General features: G+C 51.0%; 2 protein-coding genes across 5 annotated transcripts; both read right to left on the bottom strand.

The window, feature by feature from the left end:
* Positions 1-447: 447 nt before the first annotated feature.
* On the bottom strand, positions 448-5,163 carry Iqcc (IQ motif containing C). Of its 4 annotated transcripts, none has more exons than XM_029476604.2 (5): positions 4,837-5,163; positions 4,254-4,454; positions 3,487-3,739; positions 3,185-3,285; positions 448-3,023 (listed from the first exon to the last, which is right to left on the bottom strand). In XM_029476604.2, the coding sequence occupies exons 1-5, from the start codon at positions 5,161-5,163 to the stop codon at positions 2,268-2,270; spliced, it is 1,638 nt and encodes a 545-aa protein (XP_029332464.1). In that variant the 3' UTR covers positions 448-2,267. The 4 variants fall into 4 exon arrangements, with proteins under 4 accessions (XP_029332464.1, XP_021016282.2, XP_029332463.1 ...); XM_021160623.3 differs by having other exon boundaries at positions 4,311-4,454; XM_029476603.2 differs by having other exon boundaries at positions 4,697-4,925.
* Positions 5,119-9,636, bottom strand: Ccdc28b (coiled-coil domain containing 28B). The gene is made up of 6 exons (XM_021160838.3): positions 9,453-9,636; positions 8,259-8,444; positions 6,655-6,821; positions 6,352-6,545; positions 6,123-6,145; positions 5,119-5,294 (listed from the first exon to the last, which is right to left on the bottom strand). Exons 2-6 carry the CDS (start codon positions 8,420-8,422, stop codon positions 5,240-5,242), a joined length of 603 nt encoding a protein of 200 aa, XP_021016497.1. The 5' UTR covers positions 8,423-8,444; positions 9,453-9,636; the 3' UTR covers positions 5,119-5,239.
* Positions 9,637-10,595: the final 959 nt, after the last annotated feature.

Genomic DNA, 10,595 nt, shown 5'->3' with positions numbered 1-10,595 from the left:
AGCATTTCCCTGACCTCAGGGCCTCTGGAGCACGTTGGCGTTGGCATGATCACTTTTTTGTTTTGCAGAGTTGGGATCAAACCCCAGCCCTGTCCAGCGCGGTCTGATCACATGATGAGAGGAAGACCTCGGGCTCTGTGAGAGGGAGATGTCCATCTTCTCCAGGGCTTGGGCTCCTTTGAACAGCTGAGACAAAGGGCAATCAGCCTGGAGCCTGTTACCCAAGGAGGATGGCTGACTTCTTGGCAGCGCTGCTCTGCTCGCTGGTTCTGGGGATGATGGTCCAGGTCAGATGGGAGGTGACCCAGACAGCCCAGAATCTGTCCTGGTCAGAGGCAGGAGATAAAAGAAGGGCTAAGAACTTTCCAAAAGCCTGGTCTGATATTCAGGTAACTGAGGAAAGCATCAAAGTATGGGGTGCGGATTGGGGTGGGGTCAGCACTAATAGCAGACACAGAGGCCTCAATGACAGTGGTTGGCAATTTACAGGTCAGCTCTGCTGATGGAACAAAACTTAATTATCTGGGGCTGGCAAGAATGCCCAGCATGAAACTCAGACCTCTTAAGAGGCTGGTCAGAAAGAAAAGATAGAAAGGTCATGCATACATACACATGCACACATACATACACACACAATCTGGCTGGGCCTGACCACCTGTTTCATCAATTTCACAAGTACACATGAATACTTATATACATACACATATGCATGTACATACATACACATATATTTATACATATTTGTTTATACATAATATATATTTATATTTGGTGAATGAAGCAGAGCCCCAGCAGCCACACTTATTTTTTTCTGTCTTTTTTTTTTAAAGATTTATTTATTTATTATATGTAAGTACACTGTAGCTGTCTTCAGACACTCCAGAAGAGGGCATCAGATTTCGTTATGGATGGTTGTGAGCCACCATGTGGTTGCTGGGATTTGAACTCCGGACCTTCGGAAGAGCAGTCGGCGCTCTTAACCACTGAGCCATCTCACCAGCCCTCTCTGTCTTTTCATACCTTCTTAGACAAAAGTTCTTTATAAAATTACCTCACAGATAAAAGTTTACACGGAATGGAGTCTCAGAAGATGTTGATAGTTCAAAGCAGTGTTTCATTCTACAAGCTCACTGTAAGTTCAAAGCAACAGTTTTCCATGGCCTTGCTTTATTGTAATACACACCTGTGACTTCATCCTTGGACCTGACCTAGGATGAACGTTTTTCCTTGATCACAAATCTGTCCAAGGCCCACTTCTCTTCTTCCTACCACCCCCAGGATTGCCAGGGCTACACAGAGAAACAAGACAGGGTTTCTCTGTGTAGCTCTGGCTGTCCTGCAGCTCACTCTGTAGACCAGGCTGGCCTGGAACTCAGAAATCCGCCTGCCTCTGCCTCCCGAGTGCTGGGATTAAAGGCGTGAAATGTTTTATTATGCAACCTTTATTTAATATTCTATGAGGAGGAGGTACACGCTATTCGCTAGTCTTGACTCTAACTTTATTTCGTCTTTCTGGCAAAACAACTAAAACCATCTCGTCAAACTTTCTTCCTAAAATTATTTGAATAATTTCTATAGTCATTAATTCATGTAAACAGCATTAATTTGTGAAAGTTCATCTTCATGTTGATCTGCAGGACATTTGCCCAGTGGGGTGGCTGTCGCTGGGAAGTGATCACAGCAGCTATAGGCAGTGAGGGTCTCCCGGTGTCCACTCACACCAAGTCACGTATGTGAGGAGTGTGGCAATGACAGACACGAGGAAGCACATCAGCAGCCAGAAGCAATCCTGGGACGAAGTCTGGGGCCGTGCCTCACCCGAGGACACCCATGGCAGCTGAGCAAGCAAGACGGTGAGCCAGCCATCTCCAGGGCTTACCCACACAGCTCCTCCTGCATGGCAGCCAAGAATCCAAGGCAAACTTTTATTCTCCAGGATCCTCCCACCCTACTTACCCCAAGAGGAGGTGAAATTTGGTTTAAGTCCCAGGCAGAAGGTAAAAAGGCGTGTCCTTCTTTCTCCTCATACCAGCTCAGCCCTCTAGCTTCTCTTAGCCTGAGATCTACTGATGGCCAGGGGCAAGGGCAGGATACAGGTGGTACCAGGGAGGCAGGACAAGGGCCTGCTTCCCTTGTCATTTTTCACAGCATCTCCTTTGGGAACCCTTCCTCTCCTGGATCCCCAGGTCTTTCCTGATGCTCCTGTTTTCCAATATCTGCCCTTCCCCTAGTCCTGTCTTGGGGGAAGACAAGTTCTCCAGTGGTCTTCATCTCCACTGCAGAGTCCCACGGTTTTCCCATCCTTCTGGACTAAGCTCACTGGTATTTCCATGGCCTGAAGAGCCAGCACTCGGGGGTTGGCTCTTGGGTGGTTTAGTCCTAATGAGATCCAGGCTACCTTGTTCCTGCCCTGCCAAGGTCTCATCCCAAATCATGTGGCCTTCTGAGATACTCAAATCACAGGGCCCGGCGCTTCGGCTGTCAGCCTCCTTGTAGCTTGGCTTTCTGGAATATCTGTCCTCAATATTTAGATTTTCAGAGAGAGTGGGCAGCTGTGTTTCAGCCTTTCTAGAACAAGGACTCCTAAACTTGAGGTCCCCAGGGATCTGATCCTCTAGGACTTTCAACTGCTGTAGGGAGGTTTCCTTAAAGGGCTGTCCTCCGTGGTCTGGCCCTTTGGTGACCCTGTCCCCTCCAGCCTGGCTCTCTAATGCTGCAGGCAGCTGTGATGCAGAGTTCCTATAGCAGAGCTCCCTGCCTTTAGACACAGCAGTGGTTTTGCCTGCACTGGTCACACTGTCTGGGTGTTTCCTGGGCTTCAATCTGCCCTTGTGGCTGAAGTCCTCTGCATGATGGGACTCTCCTATGATCCTGTCTCTATAGGATTGGTTGTCCAGAACGCAGCTTGAGTGCAACGAGGTCTTCTCATAGGCCTGTCCCCTGTGCTTCAGGCACGTGTTAGGAGGCTTGTCTCTGGTCTGGCTGGCTTCTGGGGATCTCAGTGTTTGCTTGAGAATTAGGTACTGTTAGGAAAGAACAGAGGCAAGCTTGCCCAGGCCCCTCCCCACCTCTCAGGTCACACCTACCCCAACAAGGCCATACCACCAAATGATGCCACTCCCCAGTCCAAGAATATACAAACCATGACACCACCCTTGAGTTTAGGGCTCTCAGTTAGTCCTACCTCCTTTCGGCTGTTGATGGCCTGCTGTAGCCACAGCAGCTCCATGGCTAAGTGGTTGCGCTGCTCCTGGAGCTCCTGTTGGCTCTGGGACAATCCTAGGTCTGTGATGTCAATGAATAAAGAAGAGAAGAATGCCTTGAGACATCCCTAGAACTGAGAACTAGGCTAGCACTAGATACTGGCAACCTTTCCCGCTCTCAGGCAGAGGGAAGGAGGTGGGGTTGCAGCTATATCCTTTCATGGTTCATGGGCGGCTGAGACCGGAGGAGGTCAGACTTGCCCCGATCTGGCCAGATAAGTACCTGCATTTTCCATCTTGGAGACAGAGGTATCTCGGCTGTTTCCCTGGCTGGCTTTCCTGCCCTGCTCAGCCTGCAGCCAGGCGCTGTCCTCTCTGCAAAGACTTCCTGGATTTGCTGGGCTCTTTTCTGTCTTCTTCAGCACCATCTCCTCCCAAATGAGCTCTTTTTCAGAGTCTTTATCTGGGGAAGGGCTCCATAGTTTCTGCTGTGGGTTTGATGTTTTCTCAGCTTTCCAGGAGTGAGGAGACTTTGCCTTATGAGAATTTGGAGAGGGGTGAGAATTGCAGGGCTGACTCTCTCTCCCCTCCCCATGTCTGGGAACCGTAGTCTAGTGGGCAAGTGGGTAGGATTAGGGATTCGGGTGAGGAAGTGAACCTGCTTTCTCTTCCAATGACTACTGAGGCTTTTGGCAGAAAAAACAAGTCCAGTCTAAGTGGTAGTATACATCTTTAATGCAAGCATCTGGGGAGGTTGAGGCAGGAAATCCATTGAGTTCAAGGCCAGCCCGGGCTACCTAGTAAGGCTCCGTGTCTACAGACTTTTGGAGCTTGCCGGCGAGATGGCTCAGCAGTTAAAGGAACTCGTTCTTTCAGAGGACCCAGGTTCAGTTCCCAGCACCCATACGGTGGTTCACAGTTGTTAACTCCAGTTCCAGAGGGTCTAATGTCCTCTTTGGATCTCTGGGGGTGCCAGGCTACATACAGTGTACAAACAACAGGCAAAACACCCTCACACATAAAATAAATCTTCAAAGAGGGAAGACCCACCATTCCCCTGAACCCGATAGCAGGTTCTCCTTTCCTTTCCGCTGCAGTGTGTCGTACCTCTGGGAGAAATACGGGCTTGGGGATCCAGCCCCCAGTCCACTGCAGAGTGCTGAGGTCACCCTCAATCTCCTGTACAATTGCCTCATACTCGGCTCGAAGGCTCTGGAATTGACGTCGGACCAAGAAGCCTCGGAAGCCGGCCTAATGTAGAGAACAAGTGGAAAAGCTAGCCCTTAACATTTTTGGAAAAGCGGTATTTTGGCAAGCACTCTTGATTTTGTCGCTGCCAAGCTCTTGCACATGGTGGGCAAGCACTCGACCTCTGAGCCCAAAAGAGAGAGATTTTTGCATGCTGGGGGCTGGCTGCCAGAGGGAACACGGTCATGGGGAAGGGTTAGGCGAGTGTGGTTTGGAGCTCTGGGAGCTGAAGAGAAGATGCTGACCCTCATTCTCTTCCCTAACCCGGCCACAGCTCCGCATTCTTCAGTGCAGTGCGGGGGCATGTGAGTAAGATGTTATGTGACAGCTTTTCGCCGGAAGGTCCAGCCCCTCACCCCAGGTGCACTCGCAATTCCATCCCGACCTGCAATGTAGACACCTTTCGAAGGAAAAGGTCGGGATCCATCTTGTTACCAACCGCCCTGCACTGTGCGTCACTGGCTTGCGTGCTCACTTGCGTGCGTTTGCGCAGTGAGTCTTCAGGCAGCGCCGCTCCTGGGCATGCGCAAATGTAGGGCCCCACCCGCCGTCTCCAGGGACACGCGCTGGGCTTCTCCATCCGAGTCGCGCACGCATCTGGGTGCGGGGGGGCCCCCCTTCCCAACCCTGAGTTTGGCATAGTGAGAGCAAGGAGAGCACAGAGGAGTCGCTTTTCTGTTTGTTTAATTCCAACCAGTGCCCCCGACCCCATAGCACCAAGGGGCTTCCGAATCCGTAAAATTCACAGTTTGAAGAGAAGGAGAGCAGCAAAAGAGTCTAGGCGACACCTACGCCGCTGGCTGGTCCTCAGGCTCAGCATTCTCTGCCAAGTGTAGCTTCTGTCTGTGTCAGTCAAGGACTGTGACACTTTGAACCTGTGTATCCACGTGTTTTCCCACACTGTATAGGTTGTGTGTCTGTGTGTGTGTGTGTTCAGGACCACCACACCAGGGTACAACCACCTAAATAAAGATTAAAATCTGAAAGCCAGATGTGGTGTCATATGCCTTTAATTCCAGCACTTGGGAGGCAGAGGCAGGTGGATCTCTGTATCTCTGTGAGTTCGAGGCCAGCCTACTTTACTCAGAACAGCCAGGGCTACACAGAGAAACCCTGTTTCGAACCCCCGAATTCCTCTTGCCCCCTAAAAGAAAAAGCGGAAAGGGCAGGAGAACAGCAGACAAGCTTTGCTATGTGTCAGTGTCTGCTTCAAAGATTTCCATCATGCTAGGGCTTACACAGTGAGACGGTCTCAAAAATGATATCACTGTTTGAAACATACTTCTTACGTGCATTTTTCTCTCCTCCGTGGCCCTGCTCTGTTTGTTTGTTTGTTTGTTTGTTTAATCCTAGCTGTCCTAGATCTCACTATGTAGATCTGGATGACCTCAAACCCAAGAGCTCCGCTTCCCCGTGCCTCTGCCTTCCAAGTGGTGGGAATAACATTTTGTGTCACCACATCTGATGCATTTTTCCCTTAGAATTTGGGAAATTCTATATTCCTCTTAAGTGGGGCCAGTTTGTTGCCAATTCTGAGTCAGTATGAGAACAGAAGATGGGAATATTTATTATGTGTGAATAGAGACAGGAATGAAGGAACTCATTTCTTGCCCCTCATTTCTCCCTCACCCTAGAGGCATGTGAATCCCTAAAGCCCCTTGGAAAGGATACATGGAATTGCTAAGATCTTCCAGCTGTCAACACAGAGAAAAAGGTTTATGTCAGGGGACCCAGAACAAACCTGGATGCTCTGGGGAAGGCCTACTGGTGGAGCTTGGGGAGGGGGCGGCTCACAACTCTTGGGTTCATGTACCCCCAACTTTTCATGGGAGACTTGGGAGCCTGTGCCCTCTCCACCCTTGGTGTCCCAGGATCCACAACAGCCAGCTCTATGACTCACATTGCTAAGCAGCTGGTCCAGGTTGCGGTCAGCCATTGTCTTCTTCTGCTCCTCAGGCAAGCCTTCTGTGACCCCATCCTCCTCTTCTTCCTCGTCCTCTTCCTCCCCACACACATCCAGGCTGAAGTGCAATCTGGCCAACTTCTCCTGCATCTCCCGAACATGCTCCAACTGCTCGAAGGAACATTCCTTCCCTGGATAACTCTTGAGTTTAGGAGGCAGCCTGGGACCCTAACCCCAGCCTGTCCCCAGACCAAGACCCCCAGCAGCACCCACACAGAACTGCCCTGCTCCCAGACTCACCAAAGGCCTGCAGGCGGCCTGAATGAAAATCATTGAGCAAGTTCAGCAGTCCTCCCTCCATCTCATAAACATCTGTCACCTCCGTCAGGAAGGAGTGCTGCAGGGGTGTGCCTGCAGAGCCGCCTCCACCTCCAGCCAGCACCGGTCGGCATTTCTCCTTGCCTACTCTGGGTAAAGTAGACATGACTGTGGTCATAGGTGTGTCTGCCCCACCCACTCACCAACACAAACTGGTGTTTGTTCTCTGGTCCTGTCCTGAGCAGCAGGATAGGTTAAGGGAAGGAGCATATGAAGGGGAGAAAGGAAGAGGGCAGAAAGACATCTGTTTCCATGGATGCTTGCAGCCAGAGGCCTACCTGCAAGGAGACTGACCGAGAGCCCATGAAGCCCATGTGACTCTGGATAGGTCACTTGTCCTTGAGGGAGTTTCTTCTTTTACTGCCAATGCAGCACCTCCCACCAAAAATCACCCTGCTCTTGTTCCTTTCCAGAAACTGTTCTGAATTTTCCATCTCCTTGAAGGTGTGGCTCTGGCTACAGCAGGGCAACACATCCTTCTCCCCAGAGTAACCCTGAACACAGCAGCCAGTTGGGCCTTCCTTCCTCTCCGACTGCATTTCCTACCATTCTCAAAGAGCCCTGAGCTCCGGATAAAATCTACTATGGCCATGCCAGTATATGCTGGCCAGGCAGATGGTATGGAGTCCCACAGAGGACACTGGTTTATTTAGAACAATGGGGAAAAGAACACATTGTATTTATGGGAACAAACCTGGACCTAGGGTAGGATCCAAATTATCTTTTGTTTTGTTATTTTTGAGACAAGGTCTAACTATTCAGCCTTGACTTGGCCCGGAACTCACTGTGTAGTCCAAGCTGTTCTCAGAGAGATACGCCAGCCTCTGCCACCCAATGCTAGGATTAAAGGCATGTGCCACCGCACCTGGCCACCAAAATTCTTAACAACACTGGTTTTGTTTTGTTTTGTTTTTTTTGAGGTAGGGTCTCCTCTGACCCAGGCTAACTTCAAACTCTCTATGTAGCCAATGATCTGTGAACTCCTGATCCTGCAACTCTGCCACCCAAGTGCTGGGATGATGGCCCTGCACTACCACTTGCAGCCAGACTTCCATTATTTAAAAAGAACTGAGCAGAGAACTTCAATGGGCGAGGGAGAAAAGCAGAGTGGGAGAGAGCACTTGCCCAGCATCTTGAGGTCAATCTCCCAGCGTGGTGACCAAAATACAATGAATTAAAAAGGAAGGAATCGTCCTCCCGGTGGGTGTTTATCCCTACACTCCTGGGGCCCTTCCATCAGTGTCTTGGTTTTCATGGCATTCGAGCTTCTCAGTCTTGAATATCACCTCCCCTCTTCAGTGTCCAGCAGCTTCCTCTCACAGTCACACTCACTCACTTCCTCCTCAAGAGCTAGAGCCTCAGTCTGCGTGGTCTCTATGTACCTGAGGACACATCCGGTCTGCATCCCCAGTGAATGGGTAAGGCATTGGTTGCTGTTCAGCAGTGATGTTTGCAGGTCCTCCTTACACAGTGCTCAGCTCACACCTAGGAGCCTCCAGTCTGGCCAAGCGCCCCTCCTTACTCACCTCTTGAACTTGGCTCGCTGCTTGGGTGATGGCAAATGAGGGAGTCCCAGAGCCAAGGAGCCACTGTGGCTGGTGGGCACAGGGACTCTGCGCAGTGTGCCTGGGGCCTGTGCTGGTTGGGTCAGGCAGGGCTTAGGACTCCGTTTCTTCTTTTTGTCTTCCATTGGGTGGTGTTGGACCTCGGGTCTGGGAAGGAAGGGGGCAAAATCATCCCTTCACTTAGCACCCTCTTTGGTCTGAGAGGAAGGGTCTTTAAATGTATCTTTGTCCAGCAGTCAGGAGCTCTGTCCTCTTGTCTGTACAGTGTAATATGCCAGCCTGCTGCTGGACTGTAGCTATGCATCTGAAGGACCTCCCAAGGCCAGCAAAGCCCCTTTCTTCCTGACAGCCCCATCTGCCTGCTGGAGAGGGCTGGCCCAGACCAGGGTCATCTTGCTGTTTTCCTGTCACTACAGCCCAGAGCCTGGGGCTGTAGAGGAAAATGCTCAGGAGACAGGGTGGATGTGACTAGGGGAGCCAGCTGAGGGTCAGGAGGCTATTCTCTAGGCAACAGTCTGTATATGGCAGCGGATACTGACTAACACTGCATGAGGCACAACCAAGGTAAGACAGGGACACCTGGAAATACCCTGGTGTCAATCATATGGACCAGGAAGAGCCGGCTCATCACTGGCCTCTCTTCCACTTCACTTCAACTACACAAGCCAGGGCTGCCCAGAAGTTCCCGGGACGGCTTCTAGTCTCTTCTTTTTCCAGTTAGAAAGTCTTTAGAGGCTAGACCTCCAACAATGTAACTGTGACTTGATTAGCTTAGCCTGACTCCCCTACAGCCCCATCACCTAGGTATCTGGTCTGCTGGGGTCCTCTCCAGGGGAGGTCTCAGCTCCCTCACTTTACTTCCGAGAGGGCAATGGTTGAATCAGAACATTAAGCGTTTAAGCTGGCATGGAACAGCTGGGTGGCATCAGTGGGGGTCGGGGGTGGGAGACAGCTCTCTCTTTCTCCATGTAGCAGCAGTGTGACCCAGTAAGAGACCTGATGGAAGCGGCAGCCAGAGCGACTGTGATCCGCCTGAGAAGATGTGCCGAAGGAAAGACTCCGTTCTCAATTCCAGCTTCAAAAAACAAGCATCAGGTGCGGCACCCCGCCCCTACCCTCCCCACTCCCTTCTCGCCCCCTTGGGGTTCTACTGACCTGAAAGTTTGGGGTCTGGAGTGTGAAACAGTGCTTCTTTGCAATCTCCCTTCACCCTGCTTTCTCTCTCCTCAGGGGAACTGGAGCTGGAGGGAGCTAAGCTGGCTGGAGATGATTTGCATTTAAAGAGAAAGTAGCCCTCTTTGGATTTCTCTGGGAGCGGAGCCGGAGCAGAGTCCTTCCGTTGATTGAACAGTTCCTCTTTCCTACCTCCCACAAGAACTAAAAGAGCACTGTTAGTTACGGGATATGGATGTAAAATAATTTCCTTTTCTTGTCACGCTTGGAGGGGATCCCTTACAAAATGGTGGAGGCTTTGTTTGCAGCAGGAGAGATAGGGAAATGATGGGACTACATGGATGTGTGGGCAGAGGCAATATATAAATCTATGGGAAAGATGAGGGGCGGACACCAGAAGGAACAAAGACAATCAGTACCCAGCACCCTGTTAAGCCTTTTATGTACATTCAATCCTTACAGTCCTGAGACATAACCGTTATCCCGATTTTACTGAAAATAATCATTTGTCACTCATTCCTGGGCATGGTCGCTGTCCTGTAACATCCAGATACTCCTAGCCTGTAAGCGCTGAAGAACTGACAGGGCCTCTCCCCACCTCCGAACCAGAGCAAATAGGAGACCGAGCAAGCTGGCAGGAGGTGGGGCATGCGAGCTCGGGAAGGAGGCTGGCCCAGAACTGTTGGCGGTAGTGCTGCTGGAGGAGGGAGGTCCCACCAATGAGGCAGCTATTTGAAGATCTGGCAGAGGAGTCTGGTTCAGATCTCCAGAGCAGCACCCGATGCCACAGGAGAGGGGTGTCCTTAGTCAGGCTGCCCAGCAGGCTCAAATTAAAGCGACCTAAGCAACAAAGCATCCATCTTCCCTTTTCCTTTAGCAACGACAGTAGGTTTCCCTGACCTGGGCCCTGGCTGTGGGCGCCCAGAGGTGTTGCTTCTGGGATCTTTTCCAGGTGCTGTTAACATGCAAACTGCTCTAGGAAGCAACACTAACCCAAGACTTCTAAACGACCGGAGGTCCCTTACCTCTGGGAATTGCTGCTGGAGCAGTGCCAGCTTCGTTCCTCAAAGTGACAGCCGGCCCAGGCGCACCCGGGGTTGCCACCTTCAGCTGCTTCCCTGAGGA

Source organism: Mus caroli, unplaced genomic scaffold (genome assembly GCF_978045245.1).
Source record: "Mus caroli unplaced genomic scaffold, Mus_caroli_1 scaffold_6, whole genome shotgun sequence".
Lineage (NCBI taxonomy): Eukaryota > Metazoa > Chordata > Mammalia > Rodentia > Muridae > Mus > Mus caroli.
The sequence above is the reverse complement of the archived record's forward strand: the minus strand, read 5'-3'. Positions and strand labels throughout refer to the sequence as shown.

Bases quoted from the DNA above. Each gene is read 5' to 3' on its own strand.
- Ccdc28b (XM_021160838.3), bottom strand. From the start codon at position 8,422: ATGGAAGACAAAAAGAAGAAACGGAGTCCTAAGCCCTGCCTGACCCAA. The intron at 6,546-6,654 runs GTGAGTCTGGGA...AGAGTTATCCAG, and splicing joins AGGCCGCCTGCAGGCCTTTG to GGAAGGAATGTTCCTTCGAG. The intron at 5,295-6,122 runs GTATCCTTTCCA...TGACTGACACAG, and splicing joins GAAGATCTTAGCAATTCCAT to ACAGAAGCTACACTTGGCAG.
- Iqcc (XM_029476604.2), bottom strand. From the start codon at position 5,163: ATGGGGTCGGGGGCACTGGTTGGAATTAAACAAACAGAAAAGCGACTC. The intron at 3,740-4,253 runs GTGGGTCTTCCC...AATTCTCATAAG, and splicing joins CTATCGGGTTCAGGGGAATG to GCAAAGTCTCCTCACTCCTG. The intron at 3,286-3,486 runs GTACTTATCTGG...TTGACATCACAG, and splicing joins CTCCAAGATGGAAAATGCAG to ACCTAGGATTGTCCCAGAGC.